At 45.9% G+C, this 24,282-nt stretch overlaps 1 protein-coding gene across 1 annotated transcript in view; it reads left to right on the top strand.

Moving 5' to 3' along the window:
* The first annotated feature begins 891 nt into the window (after positions 1–891).
* The window catches only part of GAP43 (growth associated protein 43), a 73,859-nt gene continuing 50,468 nt past the window's right edge, over positions 892–24,282 (top strand). The window contains exon 1 of the mRNA XM_050961726.1: positions 892–1,008. Within this exon, the coding sequence (XP_050817683.1) occupies positions 979–1,008 (30 nt within the window). The 5' untranslated portion in view covers positions 892–978. The remainder of the gene's footprint in view (positions 1,009–24,282) is intronic.

The raw sequence follows: 24,282 nt of genomic DNA, 5'->3' as shown, positions 1-24,282 counted from the left end.
AAAAAAATCAATGGGATTCTACAGAAATTATTTTAAAAATCAATAGAGAAAGACAATAGAGAACAACATCCTTCCTATAGGTTACTTGTAAAACCACCCTATATAACTCCATGGCAAGAATATAATTTTCTATTAAATTGCACAGAAACCTATATTAAAGTTATGTTCCGTTATATTCTATAGGGCATGTGTGTAGGTATATGTGCATATCTGCCTATGTGTGTATGTGCATATCTGTTTGTGACAATGCATGTGAGGAGGAAAGGAGAAGATCCACAGACATTCATACATATATTGTTATTCCCTACCTACCACAGCTCCCACCTACAGCATCTCACCTGTGCATGAAATGCCATGAAAATAACCCCACTAGCTTTCATAACATACAAATCCTCTCTTGGATGGGGCCCTGTGCTCTCTGCTTTAACTACTTTAGTGCCAATGCGGAAAAAGAGTGGCAGAAAAATGTAAGCCCTCACCCACTTCCCGTTCCCAAGCCCCCACAGACACACCGCACCCCACCCCCTCAACAATCTATAATGTTCCCTTTCCTGCTAGTCTCAGTACAGTGGGAAAGTCGTTGGGTAATTGGGTCCAGATTGGAGATGTTTAAATATTCATGAGGCTGGCAGGGGACTGGGAGGGGGTGGCTGCCTGGATTGTAGTGGGGGGTGGGGTGGGGAGGTGACTAGTCATTGAGAGCTAGTGAACAATTCTGGGAAAGATACAGAGAGGGAGGGAGGGAGGGGAAGAGAGAGACAGCCAGCTTGTGCATGTGTGATGAGCAATAGCTGTGGACCTTACAGTTGCAGCTAACTGCCCTGGTGTGTGTGTGTGTGAGAGAGAGAGAGAGAGTGAGAGAGAGAGAGAGAGGGAGGGAGGGAGTGGAGGGGGTGGAGGGGAGAGATAAGAGAGAGAGGAGGAAAAAGGAGAGAGGAGAAGGAAGGAAGAAGAAGGAAGGAAGGGGACAATACAATCATGCTGTGCTGTATGAGAAGAACAAAACAGGTAGAGCTGACAATTTTATACTTCTTTCTGTGGAGAAATTCCCAGGCTGTTGGATGTGTGTGTATGTGTATAAGGGGCGGGGGGAGGAATTTTTAACTGCTTCTAAGCAGATGTCTTTTTTGCAATTATTTAGCATCTTGCAATTGAAGGCTCTTTTCACACCCTTCCTGATGACTGTTTGTCTTTCTAGTGCTGATGATGTGGGGAGAGGGTGGCCTATCTTCATGTTTGGGGAGAAACAAGGATCCCCCTCCCTTTTTTTTTAAACTGTGGGCAGATGCATTGCATAGGGTTTTCTGTCTCTGATTCTGAGGGTGTGGATGTGGAAGGGGGAGGAGGGAAATGTGATGAGAGGTGGCTCTACCTCAAAGATGGGGGAAGCAATTCTTCATCTTTTGCCACAAAAATAAATAAATAAAAAGATACTTAGTGAACCATGATCCAAGATCAGGATGCTGGCTCTCTGTTGCTTTTTGCTCTGAGAGATGAAAGCTGCTTTATGTGCATATGCTTTGAGATGGCAAGGGGGACAGGTACATTTAGTTAAAATAGTGTGAACAAAAATAAACTGGTAATTTCTTTCTTCTTTTTTTTTTTTTGGTGTTAATAATATCAAGTACAATTAATTAATAGCAAAAGTAATTGGCCATGAAGTCGGGGGGGGGGAAAAACTCAGCCCTCTTTGCAATCCCTTTCTTAGTAAAACCAGTTAGACAACTGTGCACCAGCTGGTAAAGAGACAGAGGACCACGCCTCTATTAGCTCTGAGCTCCGATGGGATGAGAGAGACGAACGGTACAAACCTGTTGGAAACCAGTTCATTCTCTCTACTGGTACCACATGGCTTTCATTGATGAGGGTGGCAAGAGGGGCGAGGAGGCAGCTAATTTTCAACAATAAAACATGGCAAGCCAAAAATAATGAAATAAAAAAGCTAGCTAGCTCATTCCCCCCCCCCCACTTCCATTTCAAACTGTTCACTTGAAAGCCAAAATCTGCTCTCTGTTACCTCAGTTTAACTCCCTTGACTTCAGCTGGAACTATTCCAGATTTGCACCAATGTAGTCAGGGCAGGATTTGGCCCTTGGTGCATTTCAAAGGTATTATGACTACTTTCTCCCTAGGGATCATAACAAAGAGGTGGGATTCCTGCTTTAAGTGTAAATCTTGTCTCACTCTTATAACTATAGAGCGGCAACTGGCACCTTCATTATATATACCTTACAGTGTCTATTACTGCAATACTCTACAGTAATAGCCTAACACACTGCTGGAAGCTGTAGAGATTTGGACAATTATTGTAGAATACTGTATATAATTACAGTGAAGATTAAGGTGCATTTCTGTGCCTCAATCTGTGTGCTCCCAAGCCGAGGAGTCATATTGTAGATAGAATAACTGAAAGGGGCAGGTGAATGGGATAGAAAGAGACCCAGCCTTATATATATTTTCCCTATGCAGGTTTCTGATACTCTGCAATTAATGATACAGTCACTAAAACCTGGAGAAGGGTGGGAGGGGGAACACGTTGCAACCAGCCAGCAGAGCACGTTTAGTTGGCCAATGTAGGATGAAAAGAGAAGAGGAGGAGGAGGAGGAAGGCAGACGGAGAGGCAGAATGACAGGGCAGTGGGTGGAGAGGCACAGCAAATTTTAAAATAAAATAGCGGTCTCTGTAGGGTTTTTTGGAGGCCATAAGCTGGGAAGAGCCACAGGGAGTATTTTTCACCATACTTTAATAGGCTGGGCTTTAGCACACATGGTTCATACCCAGTTTTACCCATTCTTTAAATCTATACATGTTATTCCCATCTTTATTATTATTATTATAATTATTACAAAATATTTATAAACTTACGACACACATATTACTAGATCAGGCATATACACACACCCCTAAATTCAGCCACCCACCCAGACACACCCCTTCATCCTTCCCGTACATTCACACACACATCCAGCCCTTCCAGCCCCAGTACAGTCACACACATCCACACGCAGCCAGACACACCCATTCATACTTCTACGCCCATACATGCATTCATACATATTCACACACACACAATTGCTACATTGACGATGTAAAACTTTGAAAAGCAGAGCTGATGATAATCCAAAAGGAGCTTTAATTTGGAGGGGGAAAAAAGACCTAGGGTTTCAGCTTGCTTTCCTCTCTCCCTGCCTCAACCTTTCGCAAATGGAAAGAAATCAGATCAGGTTCTTCATAAGGAAACAGGAGCTTCCTTCCAAAATAAAGACAGCTTTCCTCTATCGGAGCATTTTTCTGGGGAAGCTCCCATCATCCTGCCTTTCTGATTGAAAAAGAGCGAAGTGCTGAAATTACAAATACAGAGTCAGAGAAATCTCTTTAAATTCATATATAATTACAGGAGTGGGTGTGTATATACACACACACCTCTAGAGAAAGTGTGTGCACATATACATATATATCTGTGGGTGGAGAGGATAGTGGAAAAGAACTAAGTAGCTGACGGACTGCACCTGCAAATGAGAGACCTAGATGTTTAAATTCTATCATCTGTACCAACTGATTGTACCTGCAAATTTATACCCATAAAATCTGGAGCTTAATAGATGCAAAATGAGAGATTGGGTTGAAGAACCTTTGAAATTTTCCCTAAAGTTTATTTAATACTATTTGGAAATAAACTGTGCTATCTACTGTATCTCTTGATAGCATAGCAAGCATAGATAGATAAGCATTCCATATACCTACACTAGAATGGATGGACATTGTCAGGACAAGTGCTCAGTACTAGACTGCATGAATGATTAAATGATAACTCACAAGCCGGTTTCCCACTTGTGGGTGAAATGATTTTCATTCATCGCCAGCCGTGTTTTATGGCTTTCCCTCCAGTACTGTCCTCTCTGTTCATCACACTTGTGTCTGTGAGAGACTGCAAAGGTTTGAACCCTGCCACACCCATGAAATGAAAGGCAGCAGGAGGAGGAGGCGGCAAAGAGAGTCTGCATTTCTTTCCTCTTCCACATGAGCAGCATGAATAAACAGGGCTGTATCTATAAAGATGCAGTTTAATGCAATTGGAGAGGACGCAAGCGTTAGGAGACTGTTCCAGCAATTACAGCCAACCAGCTCGGTGTCTTCTCATACTGGGAGCCACAGAGGTGAAGAGGGAGAGGGGAAAAAGACAGAGAGAGACAGAGAGAGAGAAGGAGAGGGAGGAATGAACATCAACCTGAGATTTTATTGCTTCAGGATATTAAATGTCTCATACCTCATTTAAAATAACTTAATTATGCCGCATGATGCAGATGCTGCAAAACTCGCAAGGCGTGTTCGTACCTTTAAATGCTAGCACAGAAGGAGATGTCTTTTTCCTTCTTAAAAAAGCTTCTGAGACAGGCTGCCAGTTGATGTCAATTGTTGTAGAGCCACTGACTTCAAAGGAGAGATGCTGATTTATACCAGCTGAGGATCTGGCTCGTTTCTTTTGGTAACTGATTTCTGCATATGAGGTTCATTGCTTAAAGTTCTTATGGCTCCTATTTTCCTTCCTTGGATAGTGTCTTTGTGGATTTCTTCTGAAATGAAAGTATCCACAGAAATACCCATCCCACTCTTCCTCACCTCATCCTCTGCTGCCTTCAGTGAGCTCCTTACTGTGAGAGAAATTGATTTCTCCTAAATCATGTAACATAACCACTCTGGATGGCACATGTGAGCTTCCTTGGGGAATTAATTGTAGGCAGTGCTTCCAGAGGGGAAAATACAATGATAATGTTTAGTGGGAGAGACACTAGTCTAACTGCCAATCTAAGTTTCCTGTCACCACTCACAGGTGCATAGAGGCCATAACAGAGGAATGAGCATCCATTCATCCCCCATATTCACAGAGGTCTATAGGAGCCATGTCACCTCCTTGTCCGAGTTTGACAGGGTGTATTCAGCCTGTGGACTCCTGCTCTCTCATACTCAGAGGGTGTATACAACTGAGGGTTCTTTCTGCCTCATGCTGAAACGGCTGAAATCATTTGTGAGCTCCTTCAGCCTCAGAACCCGATGGTGGTGCCTGTCGCATGCTGAGGCAGGCTGTATAACCAGAGGCTTCCCATATCTCCTATAATGAGAAGATGTGAATAACCTGAGGGCAATATCTGCATCACCCTGACAGGGTGTAGTGTGTGTAGGTTACACTCGCATGGCTGCCTCTGTCTCACACTGAGCACATGTGTGCAACTGGAGTCCTTTCTGAGTGAGGGTCTGCGGAACATGATGTGTAAAACATGGTGCGTTTGGCTGAGATGTGCTCAGAAGAGGATCTAAGGAGGCGGGTTAAATGTGGTTTTATACCACCTTATTAGAGTAACCTCGGGGCTGCTCTAATTGCACAGCTGTCCATGGATCCATGGGGCCATTCCAGGACCTGGAAATAGTCAAACTATGGAGGCATTTCAACCACGTTCTCTTTCCCCCAGCCATGCCGTTACATCACCCTGAGATACCCCATGCAGACAGGTTTCCCAGCCGGCCACAGCTGCAACCTGTAGGCTCCGACTGTCCTATATTGTAAGGGTGTGTATAACCTGTAGGCTCTGCCGGCCCTATATTGTGAGGTTATTTGTAACCTGAGGACACTGCCAGCACCATGCTGACTGGTTCTTTTATTACCTAAGGGCTGAGTGCATTTCAAGCTAAGAGACCATGCTGCCAACTTTCACGTGGTAAATAAGCACCCCGACATTCACAATAAGCCAAAAATCAAGCTAATACCATTACAAAACAAGGCCAAAACAAGCCAATCCCTAAGAACCCCAACACTCTATGTGACTAGATTCCCCCAGCGTGCTATCTGGGACTGTAGTGGGCCCGCTGTGCACCCCTGACTCTCTCGCTCTTGCCCCTGCTTGCCCCTCCTTGTCCCTGATTGCTGGGAGCAGATCAAAAAAAAGATGCAACAAGCTACAAGACAAAAACTCACAGGCCAATAAAGCCAAAACCAAGCCCAATTTCTGCGCTTTTTTCGTGGTTTGGCATGTCTGCATTCAAAGCCTGAGGACTTTGCCTTTCCCATGCTGAAATAGTGTATAAACCGATGGTTACTCTGGTCCCAAACTTAGAGAGTGTACGTAACCTGAAGCCTCAGCCTGCTCCGTGCTGGGTGTGCATGACTTGACTAGCAGTCACGTAGTCCATGCTTTCCTCCAGACTGTATCCCTCTTTAACTCTATCACTGTTCCCTCCTCCCAGAGACTCCCTGCACTTTACGTACCTCCTGCTTCTCTTGCATCCCTCTGGGATTTATCTCCACCTCATCTGGATTTCAGAGTGGGTGATGGATCTGGTCATAGGTCCAGGCTGCTGCCACCACCACCTCTGCAGTAGAGCTTGTTTACTCTGTGCTCAGGGATACCTGGGAGTGAGTTGCCTGGTTCTTCCCTTTTCTGTAAGGTTGAGTATCCTCCCCGGGGGATATTTGTCAGACCGTGAACACTTGGGCACCTCTGAGCAGTGAAGTCCTAGTGTGGATATTCTAATGCAACAGCTGTAGCCCACGGCTCAGCATAGAGGATACTGGACCTGCTGAGTCTGGCAACTGGATCCATTGTCCTGAAGCCACAGTAGGCAAGGCCTGTGGAGGGTGCTGTGTCATCTCTGTCAGAATGGAGTGGGGTTTTATTGGAGTACTGTGAAGAAGGATTTGGAAACTAAGGCATATTGCGGGATTAAATTTATGGGAACCAACATCCAACCCCATTCACCAGCTATTGTCTGAACTCTGATCCTGAAACCCATCCACATTCATTTCATGTTTTACCCCAAGAGTCCTCCTGAACAACCTGGGAGATCATCTGCACTCTCAGGACTCCGATGGGCTTATGCTGATAACTGTAGAGCTCAGTGGTCAACATACAGAAATAGGCATCAAGAGAACTGGGTTCAATTCTCAGCTCTGCTGTTTGACTTGAGCCAGGGGCAGGCTATTTGCCTGTCAGTATCTCTCTGAGAGACAGGGGTCATGCTTTCCTACCTTTTAGAAGGCTTCGGAGACTAAATTAGTTAACATTTGTAAAGTGTTCTGAGACCCTTACCTGGAAGGTGCTGTTAATAGACAGAGTTCTATTCTCCATTCTAGATCATTTGTGGAGCCCTAAAATGTTTATCACCTGCTTGCGTTGCCTTACACAACCCATCTATTGCCCTCTTAATTCAAGGTTTATCAGACTTGTTCTTAGTGTGGACCACACCTTAACACAACATTGGCATCATGGAGATTTTCCTTCTATTTGCTGTCACACCAACCACCTTCCTTCCCATCTGTGATCAAGCAACAGCTATGTAGCAACCTACAGCAATTGCTTGCATGGAAAAACAACATTAAGAAAGTAGTGATGTATTTTTAGCTTCTCGTAGCGCACCGAGGAGTTTGTCCTTTTTAAATGAAGTTAAATCACACTGTCTCCTTCTGTTCTTCATTTCGTCTCCTCTTTCCATCTGCTCTGCTCCTTGCTCTCCCCCCGCTCTCTTACACGTGCTTCCCAGATGCTAAGTCCTCCTCCCCATCTTGTGTGCATACTTCACTGTCATGTGATCCTCTCTTTTGCACATGCCTAGTCTTCCTCTATTCTGCTTTCCTTCTCCAGCATTCCCTGGGACTTTCCTATCCTAAGGACAGCTCTGGTCACCGATGGCAACTTCTATTTCCTCTCTTCCTCCACTTTACATCAACAGCCCAGAGAAGATGCAGCTCAGATGGCTTCTCCACCTTGTTTCCAGTTGCTTTTACAGGCCTCAAGGTGTCTCTTTTGCCTGGGTACCTATAGAAGCAATTGGAAACAGTTACCCCTCTATGTCTATATATTCCTGCTGCCAGGCAGGGTGATAGCCTCTCCAACCCCACAATGTCTCAGCAGTTTCCCATGATGATAGAGGAGTAGTAACTGCAGTTTCCCCCCATTATATCCCTGATGTTGGTATGGGCAATATCTGCAGGCTACCACTAGCATTATCCCTGTGCTGGGGGTGGAGAGGGGAGGGGAGGACAAATATTCTGAAGCAGTCCTATGGCAGGCCAGGGTGTGTGATGCAGAGCAATAACTAACCCTCCACACATACCATTTTCCTGCCAAATCTGCTGGGGCCACTTACACTACTCATCTCATTGTGGTGGTTGCAGACAGCTCTCTTACTCTCTTGTTGGCCTGAGAGGGGTTCTCTTAAGTCTGTCCTCCCCTTCTAGGGTTCATTGGGCTAGATTCCTAGAAAGGGAAGTGAGGAGATACTTATCTCATTTCAAATTATAACCAATAAATGTTAGCCCCATTCATTACTCATCTACTTTTGAATTTCCTTGAATTAATTCCAGTGATAATCACTGTACATCTCTATTTATAGAAAGCCGACATGTCTCACAGTATTGAACCGTCCTCTCTATAGGAGCTGCCTTTCTCTAGAGGCACAAGTCTGGTAATTAATAAAAGTTAATAGGGTCTGAGTCAACTCCACCTCTGCTCTGAATACCCCTGGATTTTGGGGAGTTATTGTATCCAGACCTAAACTCTGTAACTGGCTTTGTCCTTACCCCTCCATAATAGGTTTAAACCAAAACTCTAGGATCAAGATCCCCTGTACTTTGTGGTTTGGGCCTATCATTAGTAATCAGTTGTCTCCAGAATTATTTAGAATTTCTTTTATTCAAATACTTAACAAGGTCCTTAGCAATAAGCACCTATCCCTCACTCTGTCTGATGAAATCTAATCCATTTATTGCATGCTCCAGGCACCTTACAAATTCTCAATGCTATAAATACGTGGGTGAGGGAGGGGAGGAGCTCGTTATCCATTGTCCTGCACCACCTGAAGTCATTCACACCAGTGCAATTGGGCATGAAACATTACCATTCAGATCTGACAGCAGATAATTAGGCCCAGGATCTCTGCTCTTCTCACTTGCTCTTCCATTCCTCCAACTTCCTCTTAAGGAGTAAATTATTTTTGAATGATCCACTTATGTCATTTTCCGTATATTATTTTGTTGCTGGAAAGTGGGGACTAAAGAAATAAGCTTTATATTTTGCTCTGGTGGCCATCTGATTAGTAGTTATTTTGATCTCTTGCAGAAGTGAGTTCCACAGTTGTTGTCAGCTTATTGAGAAAGTTCTGTTTTTCTGCACTTGTTAGTTTCACTGGTGAGAATGACTGTTTCTTTGTCCCTGATAAACATGACTCTTGTGGGAGATCATATTCACAGACTGACAGGTGCTGACATAGGTAGCTCAGACCAGTCCAGGACAGGGCTTTGAATAGCTGTGCTGTAACACTGAGCATGCCTTTGTATTCAATAAGGAGACAATGCAGAGTGGAGCACTGGAATGAAGTGCTCTTGGCAACTCGTTTTGTTCAGTAGATGGCCCTCTGTATTCTGAACCAACTGGAGCTTTTTCAGGGTCAGCATTTTCCTTCCTATTTCATTGCACTGCTATGGTCAAGCCATAGGTTACAAATGCATGGGTCACAGTAGCCAAGTTGGAATCTGATGGGATGGGGAAATCTCTAGGCCAGCCAAAGGTGGAAGAGGACGTTTTGTACAGCCATAGCTTGGCGGTGGGGAGTCTAGGAGAACCCCAAGGCTGCATACCAGCTTGAGACTCTGAGAACAGATGTCTAAAGTAGAGGATGATGTTTGGTGGAGGCAAGTCCTTTCAAGGCACCATAACAAACCTATAACAAGATCAAAATCAGTGGTTCTCAAACTAGGGCCTCCGCTTGTTCAGGGAAAGCCCCTGGTGGGCTGGGCCTGTTTGTTTACCTGCTGCGTCCACAGGTTTGGCCAATCACGGCTCCCACTGGCCACGGTTCACTGCTCCAGGCTTTCCCTTGGCCTGCGCCGCTTCCTGCAGCCCCCATTGGCCTGGAGCAGCGAACTGTGGCCAGTGGGAGCCACGATCTGCTGAACCTGCGGACACGGCAGGTAAACAAACCGTCCTGTCCCGCCGGGGGCTTTCTCTGAACAAGTGGCAGCCCTAGTTTTGAGAACCACTGATCTAAATGAAGAAGCAATCGGCCCAACCAGAACCATAGGGTCTGATAAAAGAACATACCTTTATAGACACAGGGCAGCCAGATTAACAACTGGAAGAAAATGATCCCCAATTAACTGAAAGAACATAAAAGAAAGAGTGACTAGGAAAAACAACCTGCCCCACTGCCCCCCAGAACAAAAGAAGAGATGAAAAGTTAAAGAGAATAAGCAGAACATGCATTGTGCCCAAAAGGCAGCCAACAAAGCTTGAATTTGGATAAATAAGAGAGGCAATTCCATTTTATGTGTTAGAACTAGATATATGGCAAAAAGGATCTTCCCATTTCTGAATTGTATGTTAGCAACAGTTAAGCCCAAAAAGATTCAAGGAGTTTTGGATCAGAGAATCTCCCTCAAAAAGTGTAGACATAGTGTCCAGATCTTCCTGAACCCCATGGTTCTCTAAAACTGGGCTGGGTATCACAAAGAGGATGCAAAAAAAACCAGGAGTACCCATACCACTGCCACCTTTTCATGTTCTCTGTATGTATAAACATCTTTTTACTGTATGTTCCATTCTATGCATCCGATGAAGTGGGCTGTAGCTCACGAAAGCTTATGCTCAAATAAATTTGTTAGTCTCTAAGGTGCCACAAGTAGTCCTGTTCTTTTTGCTGATACAGACTAACACGGCTGCTACTCTGAAACAAAGAGGATGCACTTTCTTATATGATTTCTTGTGCTTTAGACTGGTGGCCTAGCTGGAAACCTTGTGAGAGGAGCCTGTAACATGGTAACTCAGGACTTCCTGTCTGGTCAGAACCCAGAAGTGCAGAGACAGTGCGAAAACAAGTCAAACTAAGGTTTTGAAAGTTCTGCCTAAAAAAATTCAGGCTTCAATTTATTGACACACACATGCCTCATCAACACGGTTGGAACCTTGAGGTTCACCACACAAACGTCTGCCACTTGAGCTAATGGAGAAACTGATAGCAGCAATAGGGCCAGCACTAGAGGGAGACGCGACAATTTCAAAGTGGGTTTCATCGATATTGGCTGACACTAGGGGAATAGTGAGATTCGAGGTTCTTGGATTCAATTCCAGACTCTGGAGGGGAGCCTGTTCTAGTAAGCGCAGACTCTTCTCCCCATTCTCCCCAAGTTTGTCCCTTTCCCAGTTCTATATCTACTCCACCACTAGCTCCTTCTCACAGTTCCATTCTCCTCTCCTACCATGGGCGGCGGGTGAACCCCCTCTTTGGGGAGGCCAGGTCCTCAGCCCCGCCCCTTCCTCCTGAGGCCCCACCCCTTTCCCCCTTGCTCTCTGGAGCCCCGAGCCCTCCCGTGGCCAGAGGAGGCCTGCCCAAAACTGTCCCGGGCTGCTGGTCAGCCAGAGCACTGGCCTGAGCCACAGGCTGACTCAAACCACCCCCAGCCACTGGTCAGCTTGAGCTCAAAGCTGGCCAGGCCACTGGCCCAAGCTGAGCCCCTGCTGACTTCAGGGAAGAGGGGGAGTGAGGGTGGTGCCTCGGGGCAGAGCATGGACAGGGCCTCGATTAGGGGAGGGACTATTATACCCGCTGCCCATGTTAGTCACTGCCAGTCTCCACTACTCAGGCTTCTGATCCTTGTCCCTGTCTGACTCCCTGTCTCACTCTGTCCCATTCCCAGTCTCCCCCATACTCCTACTCCCAGTCTCCTTCCCAGCATATCCAGTTCTCCCCCTGCTCCTGGCTCCTCATCCCCAGTACCCTTGTACAGCGAGTCCTAGCTCCATCCTCCACTCCCTAATCTGTCTCTTTCTATCTCTCCCACCCTCTTGTCTCCAGTCATTATCCACACCCATGTTTCCCATCCCAATGGCTTCCAGTCCTAGTCTCTCCCCCTGAGCTCCTCATTCTATCTCATTGTCCTTGCCTTCCCCAACTACTTATCCCAGTTTCTTCGCCCAGCAGGTCACAGTTCTCCCCTTCAACTTCGAGTCAGATCTGTCACCCCTTCCCACACCTTCTTCCTCCTACCCCACTGTCTCCCAGTCCCAGTCTCTTCCTTGTCCTATCATTCCCTGTCTCCCACCTCAGAGCCTCCTCTGATCTCAATTTCCTCCTGACCCACTGGCCAGCTGTCTCCCTGTGCCATTTCCATCCCCAGCTCCCAACCTATTCTCCTTGCTCCCGCAGTCCCAGGCTCTGCCTCTTGCCAACCTCCAGTCCTAGTCTTTGCTTCCCAGACTATTGGCCCTAGGTCTGGCTCTTTTCCTCTATGCCTTTGAATTAGATGGCTTTCTGCTCCATGCTGCCTGGGTGTCAGCAATGGAGGCGGGGTGTCACTGAGACAAGAGAATAGACAGGCCCCCCGTTCTCAGTTCTAGTGCCCTGTCCTACCCTGGGCTAGAGCATCTGGGAGCAATCGTTACAGGGAAAGTCCTCCTGAGTCCCCCCATTCTGGTACCTCTGCCCTGTCACTTGGTGGGGATGTTTTCATGAGCGATTTTGTCACATGTAGGAGCTGTATGCTCACTTGTTCTGTGGGGATGGCACATGTGCAGACTAGACAGTACTCGGAGCTGGGAGATTCTCAAACATGTTCAGTGATGGTAAAATCTTTGAAGATTTTAGCTAGGGTTAAGGAAGTCTCAGCTGAGCTTGTGTGAACTTCTATTTTTCAAAGGCTCATAAGTTGGCCCAATTTGGGCAGTTTGTCACAGGGAAGACAAAGGCACATTCTTGACACCAGGGCCATCTATCTGCCAAATGGCAAGTATCTCCTCAAAAGCATGGGGGCATTAGAGCTTTCCAAAGAAAAGGTCACCAGACTTGGTCACCAGAATTTTGTTCACATTATGAAATAATGTTTTTCCCCTAGCCTTGTTCTCAAAAATGTTTTAGCTGAAATTGTCCAGAATCATTCAGACTGAAACAAAGACTGAGACATGGAAATTGCTGGCAAAACTTCCACTGACTTCAACTGAAATTGGCCAAGTCTCATAATGAAATAAACCTCAGAACGCTCCTGTGGGGTAGGTCACTAGTATTAGCCCCCTTTTAGATGAGGAAATGGAGGCACAGAAAGTTGTGGAATGACTTGCCTAAGGACACTCCCTCTCTTTCTATCTGGCCCCCATCACATTCGTGTCTGAGTGCCTTACAAGAATTAAAATAGAAATGACAATAATAGCAATTTTCTGTCTTCCAAGCCCATAGAAGAAATAGCTTGATTAGTGTAAAGGCTGTTTTTGTTTGTTTTTATTTGTCTGCCTGTTTCTTTGTTTTTATTTGTTTGCCTGTTTCTATTTGTGTGTGTTGGTGCGTGGGTGGCATTTGCGTGAGAGCGTTCATCTGAAGAGCTTACTGGGGGAGGGCTATGTTGGAGAGATGAGACAGTTGAGAGGTCCCTGGCCATTCTTGCCGTAAGGGGAGTGCATTTCACAGTCTGGGTCCTGTGTAAGCTCTGTGTCCCGCACTCAGGAGCCTCCCATTTTTGGCTGACAGTTCTATGATTGCTTCTCCCTGGGTTGGCCTCCAACAATGACTGTGCTCCCAGGCAATCTCTCAGTGACATGGGTCAGTTCCATGGGAGGCTCTGAGGTCAGAGACCTCCAATGGGACTCAAGGGGGAAGCCATTGCAGAGAGGAGAGCATCCGAGTGGTGTATTCACAGTGACTCATGTTACTGAGGAGACTGGATGTTGTGTTTTGTACCAACTAGAGCATTTCTAGATTGTGTTGCTTCCTCCTTAGCTAAAATAAGTTGCAGTAATCAATTGTGGAGGTCATGTATGCCAGTACTGTGGCTCATAAGATGGGGCACGGCCTTCTGGCCAGTCACAAGTGGAGCTAGATGGCTTTACCACCACAGCTATTTGGGCATCCAGTAACACTGAGGAGCACAAAAGGCTTCAAAACAACTTAACTGTCTGAAGCCAGATACCCTCAGTAGTGGGGGATGAGAAGACATGCTCTTTGAAGCACTTCCCACTGCCTACCAGAAGAGCAGGCCGCTTACCATGTATATGCTGATTTCAGCCAGGTATTCAGAAAGCCTTGAGATGGTTTGATGTAAAGGTGGCGTAGAGCTGGGTGTCATCCACAGAAGAACGTGTACTACCCTATAATGGACCATGATGGAATCTCATAGGGGAAGTTTCTTCCTAAGTTTACACTCTTAGTGGTTGTCTTGTGCCGTGAATGAGGGTTTATATCCCTTACAAGTGTATCCTAGCTCTATTTTGCAGAGCTGCCATTGCAGTGGGTTGAAGTTTTGTGTCAAGTTTGTGCCCCCTGCCTAGTAATAGGTTGCAGGCTCCGCCCCCCATCCTCCCATGTCTTGCCTTGGAGACCCCTCCTATTGCCTTTGAGGAGGCAGGAATCACATTAAAATGACGCTCAATGCAAACGCTCCTTTTATCAGTAACAGTCGCCTTGACTGGCAACAGACTGGGTCAGAATCCAAACTGTCCCAGCTGCAGTCTGTGTACGGTGCGAATACGGTGTGCAAAGTCCAGCTCTCTGCTGTGTTTGGCATCTGCTGCCATGGTTCTGGTGGTGGCCTGGACTTCTCTTCAAACATGTCAATGTTGGTCAATGGTGAGATTAGTCACATGGCTGAAGTCACACAACTGAAGTCACATGCTATTGCTTCTGACTCACTGACTGAGCTTAATGCCATGTTTCCCGAAAAGTTCAGCAGAAGCCCTTTGGATTCATTTTCTGAGAGTGGCTGTAGTTCACTCTGATCTACTTAGGGAAAATTTGAGATACTGTTATAACTAGGGGGTCAGACGCACTTCATAGTGTGTGTAGGCTGATACTTATTGCAGCCCTCCACAGTCCCCCCATAGTCTGCCCTTGGTGTGGGCTGTGCCCCCCATTCCCTCCTCTTCCCATACCCAGGCCCCTCCTTCTCTCCCCCCATACCAGTGGCTTTGTGTGCAACTGTCATAAACGGATAGATAAGAGTTAATGGAACAGAAGTACTTCATATCTCTTTTGCCTGTAAAGGGTTAACAAGATCAGTAAGCCAGAGGACCAGAGGATCAATCAGGGGACAGGATACTTTCAAATCTTGAGGGAGGGAAGTTTTGTGTGTGCTGTTAGTTTTTTGGTTGTTGTTCACTCTGGGGGCTCAGAGGGACCAGATGTGCAACCAGGTTTCTCTCCAATCTCTCCGATACAGGCTCTTATAAGGTCAGAATAGCGAGTACTAGGTAGATAAAGTGAGTTAGGCTTATGGTTGTTTTCTTTATTTGCAAATGTGTATTTGGCTGGAAGGAGTTCAAACTGGTATTTGCTGAAAAGATTTTAATTTGTACTTGTATACTTAGGCTGGGAGGGTATTCCCAGTGTCTATAGCTGAAAGACCCTGTAACATATTCCATCTTAAATTTACAAAGATAATTTTTACTGTTTTTTCTTCTTTAATTAAAAGCTTTTCTTGTTTAAGAACCTGATTTTTTTTTATTCTGGTGAGACCTCAGGGGACTGGGTCTGGATGCACCAGGGACTTGGTGGGGAGAAAGGAGGGAAGGGGGAAAGGTTAATTTCTCTCTGTATTAGGATTACTTTCTCTCTCAGGGAGCATCTGGGAGGGGGAGAGAGAAGGAGGGGGGAAGGTAAAATTTCCTTTCTGTTTTAAGATTCAAGGAGTTTGAATCACAGTGATCTTCCAGGGTAACCCAGGGAGGGGAAGCCTGGGAGAGGCAACATTGAGGGAAAGGGTTTACTTTCCTTGTTTTAAGATCCAGAGGGTCTGGGTCTTGGGGGCCCCCGGGCAAGGTTTTAGGGGGACCAGAGTGTACCAGGCACTGGAATTCCTGGTTGGTGGCAGCACTACAGGTTCTAAGCTGGTAATTAAGCTTAGAGGAATTCATGCTGGTACCCCATCTTTTGGACGCTAAGGTTCAGAGTGGGGAATTATACCATGACAGCAACACATTCCCATTTCCCCTCCATTCCTTTCCTTTTCAGGGGCTCTTTGAGGCTCCTCTTCCCCCACACCCGATTTCCCCAAACTCTCCTGCAACCTGAGTTCCACCATTCCAGGGTCCCTCACTCTCCCCTCTGCAGGAGTTCTGTGTGCCTTGTCTCTCATCTCCCCAGTTCCCAAATTCCTACTCCTTGACAGGGGCTCTGTGTGGTTTTCCTTCCAGAGCCTCCCACTCTTCGATCCATGTTAGGGGCTCTGTGTATACCCCTATTTCCTTCTTTCCCCACCCCCCACCAGGTTTCCCAATCTTCCCCATCGCAGGGGCTGTATATGAACCTACCTTACCCCTTACTCCCACTTCTCCTTCCCCTCCCATGCCAGGGGCTCTGTCTGCCACCCATTCTCTTGCTTTTCCCCCATGCTAGAAGATCTGTATGCCCATTTCCCCCTCACCCAATACTAGGATCCCCCAACTTCCCCCACCTACACCAGGGATTCTGTGTGTCCCATTCCCCTGTCCCCTATTCTCCGCCATGTTCCAGGGGCTGTATGCAGACCCCCTTTTCACCATCCTTTCACCAGTATTATTCTTTCTCTCTGGATAATAAATCATTCAGGGTGTCAACATGTTAAACTATTAGGAGGTTGAGCAGAGTTGAGATGGGATGTTGTTATGCTGGAAGCCATTAGTGGGTCCAGTCAAACACTTGTTTGATCTATACACCATTGCAGAAGTGTTTGAAGAAGTGGCTGTGCTAATCAGATGGCTAGGGCTCCATATGCCCCCCATTACCTTCTCTTGGTTTTCCAATTTTTCCCAAATCAATAACCTGTTCTTTGATGCGTAGAACATTCCCTGGAAGTTTGAAATGTATTGGATGCAGCACTCCAAAATTATTGTGTTAGATACCGACATACTTACAAACAGAAAAATACTGTCAAGTTGGGTATAAAGTCTCACAAGCTCTTCAGTCAGAAAGTGTGATCCAGCCTGGGAAAGGATTACATTTCCCCATATTTGAGATTATAACAGAGTATCCCATTACTATTGTTTTATATAGGAAATGCAGTGCTTAGGGAATCTTAAGAATGCTGTTATAGTATCAGATCACAAAATGAAGAGGTCTTGTACCAGCAGCAGTCTGAGAAGCAGAGAGAAAAGTATTTTTCCATATGATTTAATATTATAAAAGGCTGAAGTTGGACAGGCTGGGTCAGGCCCAGGGACTGCAGCATGGCTTCTGAGCAGCTGGTCACCTCCCAGCTCCAGCTCAACAGTTTTGCTCACAGACCTCTGTGCTGCCCCAAACTTAATAAACTTAACTGGTAGGGTAAAATGTTTATTAGAGCCAGAGGTTGGGGTGTAGGTGGCCCAAAGAGAGGATCTACCACCGAGTTTGGAGGGAAAGGCTTTCTGCTGTGCTATTTAAACATAGAAACAGGGAGCCTGTCATTTTAGGATGTGCTGGCCCCATTACAAAGTGAGTCTGAAGTAGGCTGTTTGGGGCAAACCCTACTCCTGTGCACACCACAGGAGGGTTTACTGTGCCTCAGTGTAGGGGGTGATTTGTGGGGAGCACAGATCGCAGCTGAAAGAAGAGTGGGGTTAGGCAATCCACAATTACATGGATTCACTGGCTGTTTTCCCCCACTAATGGGGAGGACACTGACCATCGAGGCTACAGGAGCCCTGAGGCACCAGGAGCATGGCAGTGCAGCTATGTGTCCACTCTACACCCCGGAGGGCCTTCTCAGTGCACTCTCAGTCTTTCCCTGATGCCAAATACTATGCGCTGAGTCTCCTGCTAGGGTTCACTTTGCTGCTCTTCCGGTGCTCTGTGCGATGGTTCGAACCTGTCTCTACTGACAAGGAGACTCACTCTTTGACACTTTCCCTCCCAGGTCTAGTCCCCTAGTCTTCAAAGTGTTGCACATGAGCCTGCCCCTCAGCCTGCACTCAGAGTAGAGGATGGCCATTGAACCACCAGACTGTAGACCCTTTTCTAGGTACTTGGCTCCAAGTGCTTCCTGGTTTCAGGCACAGCCAAGAGCATCTTCCATCCTGAGTACCAGTCCCTTGTTAAGTCACATCTCTGATCAGAGTTCCTCTGGGTGGAGTCCACTGACCCTTACATGCCTTTGAGGAGCTGCGGACATTGTCATGGTTTCTCTGCTTGGGTCCCCTTCTGGTTCCCTGATTTTTAACCTTTGATCTTTCACCTTCACTTGTGTTCCTGCTTTTATCCCCAGATTTCGGTTGTGGCCTTGGTTCACTGGTTCCTCTCCCTTGGTTGAGGGGGCAGAACTTTCATTCTGGGCTATAGCTTTGCCCATCCCATAGTCACAAATATTTCAACTTCTGCAACAAGTGAAGCAAGACGCAACAGACACAAGCCTCCTACAAACCTGATTCATTCCCAGAGCATATCTGTCCTGAGCATTTAATGAGGCAAGAGTCTTGTGGACAAAACAGTATGTGGTCATGTAATTAAAGACTGTACCATAATCAGAGCCAGTTGGAAAAACTTTGATGGAATAGTTTTCTATCAGAAAATGCAGTTCCATCCTATTCTGCCATTTTCTGAATTCCAACATTTTAATTTTTCGTTTCAAAGTAACTTTTCATTTTGATTTTTTAAAAATGTATTATAATATAGACAAAACCAAAATGTAGTGTTTTGATGTCAAAACAAAACATTTTGGTCAATCCAAACTATATATATATTTGAAGGGGGGATATTTTCTTTCAAGGAAAATTTTGAAATGTTCAGGGTTAGTAACTAATCGAGCCAAAACCAAACTTCAAAATCCTGCACATGATGGAATTTCCATTCTCTGCACAGCTCTGAGCATAATCCATATGCACAAGGAACCCAAATTAAAGCCACACAGGCTACCTTAATTGTGGCATTTCCTAACTTCTGACTGCTTCACTTTGCAATCGTAATAATGTTCATTTAACCTAGTTTTTGTGTATGTAATTTCCTAGGTATTAAAAAAAAAAAAAACAGAACCCCCCTCCAAAATTCCATCATGTGGCATCATATTTTCCCACATGAGTCATCAGCGGTGTTGCAACCTTTAAAGCTGTCTACGTGAACATGGTGTCAAGTATCAGGGGGTAGCTGTGTTAGTCTGTATGCACAAAAACAACAATGAGTCTGGTGGCACCTTAAAGACTAACAGATTTATTTGGTCATAAACTGAGGTGAAAAAGCTTTTACCCATGAAAGCTTATGCCCAAATAAATCTGTTAGTCTTTAAGGTGCCACCGGACTCCTTGTTTACGTGAACATGTAGTTTGTGGCAAACTGGGATGAAAATCTACCTCTCACTAGCCTGCCAAGCACTAAGTCTCCATGTGGACACTCTAACAGTTCCCTAGTGTGCTTTGATCCACCTCGCTTTGAAGTGAGAGTAGATTCAAGCACACTTAGAAACTTAGTCCATGTCAGCAGAATCTACATGGACGGCTCGTGAGTGGCAGGCTAGATTTACACCCTAACTTGCCACAAATTAATTCATATAGACAAGCTCTAAAAGCCAACCCCAATCTGCCACTTGAGCTAATAGCATAACTGATAGCAGCAGTATGTTGTCATCCTCTATGAGGACCAGCAGCAATACACCTACTTTGCCAGTGGGTTTCACAGATATTTGCTGACAGCAGAGCAACAGGGAGACTCAGGAATCTGGATTCCATTCATAGGCACCAACTCCATGGGTGCTCCAGGGGTGGAGCACTCACGGAGTTGGTGCCTATGAATGGAAAAATTGGGGAAAAATGGAGAAAAATTGGTAGGTGCTCTGCACCCACTGGCAGCTCCCTGCCCCACCCTCTGCCCCAGCTCACCTCCGCTTCGCCTCCGCCTCCTCCCCTGAGCATGACATGTGACTGATTTTTCCCCCTGGCTCCCAGCACTTGATGCCACGAAACAACCGTTTCATGTGGCAAGCCTGGGAGGGAGGGGGGAGTGTGGCACGCTTAGGGGAGGAGGAAGGGCCAGGATGGGGATTTGGGGAGGGGTCCAATAGGGGCAGGGAGGGGGCAGAATTGGGGTGGGGAATTTGGGGAAGGGGTTGGAATGGGGGGCAGGACAGGGGTGGGGCACGGGTGGAGTCAGGGCAGGGCCAAGGGATGCGAGCACCCACCGGTGCCATGAAAAGTTGGCACCTGTGATTCCATTCCAGGCTCTGGTGGGGAGTGTGTTCTATTGGGCAGATCCTTCTTCCTGTGTCCACAAGCTTGATCTCTTCTACTCCAGCCCCTCCAGTCTGCCCCAGTCCTGTCTCTTCCCCACCACTGGCTCTTCGTTCCAGTCCAATTCTTCTCACTCAGCCAGTCTCAGTCCACAACCAGTGGCAGATTAGTCACTGGACCAGTGAGGTCCATGCCCAGGAACCCTGGCCATTGGGGGACTGGGCGGGGGGAGCAGGGCAGGCCCCCCCACCCTGACCCTGTTCCCTGGCAGGATTGAGGGGAGTGGGGTGAGGACTGCAGGAAGAAGGGGAGGAAGGGCCCCCCCATTTGTCCTGGCCTAGGGCCCCACAAAACCATAATTTGCCTCTGCCTGCAACAGCCCAGAGCTGCAGTTGCAGGGGAAGTCCTGTGTATACCTGGGCTGGAGCATGCCCAGTGCAGATGGAATGTTTGGAGAATTTAGCTTCAGAATTCTAACAGTTCTCTAATGAGCATGCACATGAATGTGTGTGAACTGTGATTTTTCAGCGGCTTATAATTTGACCACTTTTGGATAGATTTTCACAGGAGCTGCAAAAGGCACATCCCTGCCATAAAGGCCACTCCCTCCCATCAAATCTCAAGTCCCTTTTCCAAAGCATGAAGGCACCAGAGCTTCTCAAATAAAAGGTCACCAGAATTTTTTTTAAGATGGGCAAAACATCCCTTAACCTCGTTCTCCTAACCTTGTTCTCAGAAACAGCCCAACACTTTTGGCTGAAAATTTTCCCAATGTATTCAGCCTTGAGTGAGACACCTGGGATGGAAAACTTTAGCCTGACCATTCAGAGTTGGGTAAAGTTATAAGCAACTGATTTATGTTTGTAAAGTGTTTTGAGAATCTCAGTTGGAAGAGGGCATAACAGTGCAGAGGACTGTTACATTTCCTTGTGCCTTCAAATGGCTTCTGTAACCAAAGCAAAAAATAAGTGAAAGCTCGTATTAATTCTACAGAGATCAAATTGTTACTTAACTTAAAATATCAACAGGTTTTTTTCTCCAGGTTTGCTTTAACTCTTTATAGATACCAGTTATGGTTAGTCAATATCCAAAACCACTGAGGAAGGTACTTGTTTGAAAGAATTCTAAAAGAGTTTGTGAACATGTTCCTTGCTCGCACTGGAACTGATCAAGTGATACTTGGTGAATTTAGCCCTTTTTTCTGTTTGCGGATCAACCCTGATTTCATTATTCATAAGTATTCAGGAAATCGTTTATGCAGACAGATGTCAGGCTATGGGTTACTTGCAAATTGTTCACTGTCAGTAATATTCACTGTTACTGGTGCTTGGTTCGTGGCACTCACGTGGCATTATTTCTAATTATTGAGTGGATAGGAGACTCGTGGATAGAGAATGGCTAATAGGAAGTAACAAATGGTGTACTTTCCTGTATGAATTTTCAGACCAATAATCATTTGAGTTAAAATGTATGATACTTATGGGATTGATAAGCATATTCATGGAGAAACTGATAGTTATTGAAATACTGGCATGCAACTAATAATATGTCCAGGCCAAATAATAGTGATGAGGGTGTACATGTTAATTTGCAAGTCACAACTTTTGCATCATTTGATTAGCTCTACCAATTATTTATTCAACTCGGGTTATTTGTCTGGGAACGTATTAGGGATTGTTATTCTCTTGGGTCAAGAAAATTGGGCTGGTAAGAACCAGCCGTGTCCTGATGCTACCTCTGAGAGCAGAAGTTAGAGCAGAAACTCTTCATTTCTGTTTGGAAAGTATCTAGCACATTGTGAGTGCTACCATAAAAATAATAATGATGATGATGATAATACATCAATAAGCCGGGCTGACCTCTGGGGTATGTGAGTGCCTTTTCCTCTGCAAGCTTGTGTCCTGCTCATGCAGTTTGTTTTTGTGTCTCACACCACCCCATTCGCTTTTCCAGTTGCCGTTGCTTGTTTCATTGCTTCATCTCTGGATGTCACCAGGGTAATGTTACCAAGATGTAGTAGTAATAACACCAGTAATAACACCAACATGGTAAATCATCACAAGCTCGGCTTACCTTACAGTAATCTCCTTCCATCTGGACCTGAAAGCTCAGAGCCATGTGAAAATTAAAGATAAGAGGACCCTGATGCAAACAGTTAGTCAGACATATTGGAACCTCAGAAAAGTGGCTGACTTCCTTCCAGATCTTATTTGACCTAGCCTTGTTGAGCCATCCCCACATTTAATGTCCTCAGAGAGCTCCTTAACATTCTGAATACCTTTCAGGAGGCTGGACAGCAAACAAGACACAGGGCAGTCAAACTCAGGACTGTCATGTGACAATGAGGAGGGATGGTCATCCATCTATGGTAGGCTGCTTCACTTATGAATTCTCTGAAATCTTTTCTCTCCAAGTGCTTAGCTAATTTCTTCGCCATCTATGTTCATGGTTGCAGCTTCCCCGGCTGCCTTTGAGAGTCAGTTCCACACATTGGTCTATTTTTAGCGACATGGCTAATTATTATTATTGTTAGTATGGTGTGTTTTGCTATTCATGGAAACTGGGAAGACATTTAGTCATTTCTCAGTAGAACAAAATAGGACTCCAGGAAATGAAATAAGAGCTCTGAGTCGAGGTTAAGGGAGCAGTGTCTGATCAGTTTGGAGGAGAGAGGATTGATGTGAGAGATGAGGGCTACAGATATATGAAGGGATGTTACCAAGAGGTCAGAGACCAATTGTTCTCACTGGGTACCTAGGATAGAAGAAGAAGGAATGGACAGGCTTAAGCTGCAGCTGGGTATATTTAGTTCCATAATGAAATAAGCTGCCACAGGAAGCTGTGGAATCACCATTTCTGGAGAGCCCCAAGACTGAGATGGGATACCCATCTATCAGGGAGGGCTTAAGAGCAATGAAATCAGTCCTGGATGACCCCAAAAAAGAGTCCATTCCAACCCAAAAAATGATCTACAATGGTTGTTCACAGTCTGTGGTGTGTCAATCCTTCACTAGCAGTTGCTCCCAAGTGAATTACTACAGCTTCTAAATAGCGATGTTCTTGTTCACCCCTCTTGGCACTTTCTCTTTGTGGCTGTGTACTGAATGTCAGGTAGCGAACGATCCTATTTCCAAACCCCACACCTTCTGCTTGGTCAAGATGAAAACTTGCCCCCACCTCCAAAGTATACTGGAAAGAAATGGAAAAAGTTTCATGCATCGTACCTCCTACACCGTTCACATATTGCATCCAGAGAACCCCCTCTGCTTGGTTTCTTCTGCTAACTCAGCAAGAGATGCTGGACAAAGCACCCTAAAGAGACTGTTTTGATGGCACCTATCTACTTCAGTGATGGGTGTGTTATAAGTGCATCAGATGGATCTCTGTCTATCTAATCTGTCTGGGAAGAACAAGTGGCAGTAGAACTCACTTTGAAGCTATTATAATGCTTGCTGATTGGAGGCTGGACAAAAGCCAGGAGAATTGAGTTTACGCCTGAGGTGTTCAGAGCCAACTCAAGCCCTGTTTTAATAACAATTTGGAAATGGAAGGCCCGTGAGCAAAGAGCAGAAAAATTAGAAAGCAAAGAGGCACTAAGCAGGGAGCTTAGGCGGGACTTTTGGAAGAGTGTAGCAGTGGTTAGAGGTGGGCTGATGTGCACCAGGCTACTGTGAGCCTTAAATTAATATACTTCAGGTCCTTTCATTAGCTGCTCTATTTAACGCCTCCCTTTAGATCTGACTTTGCAGAGCCATCAAAGTGTCCTGTCCCAGCATACACTGCTGGTCCAGTTAGCATTTCTGGCTGAGCTGTGTGCTCCATGTAGGAACAGAGTGGGAGCGAGGATGGCTTAAAGCCACATTTGCATTTCCCATATTCCAGGGCCAGCCCTGAGGCTGTTCGAACTCCCATTCAACTGCCTGTGGCCACAAAGGGTTGTTCCAGCAGCCAAGAATAGACAGAGCTCTGCTGTACTCGGGCCAACGCCCGCTTTCCTCTGGCCATCCCCTCTACGTAAAGGGCTATGAGAGGGGCATGGCATAACATTGTCACACTGGTTCTCTGCCCTCAGGGATTACCCCTGCAGTAGGTAGCCAGGTTCATCTGTTTCATGGTCCCTTTAAAGCACTAGAGCAGCATAAA

Source organism: Gopherus flavomarginatus, chromosome 1 (assembly GCF_025201925.1).
Source record: "Gopherus flavomarginatus isolate rGopFla2 chromosome 1, rGopFla2.mat.asm, whole genome shotgun sequence".
In the NCBI taxonomy this organism is placed as follows: Eukaryota; Metazoa; Chordata; order Testudines; family Testudinidae; genus Gopherus; species Gopherus flavomarginatus.
This window is presented reverse-complemented; position numbering and strand designations above follow the sequence as displayed.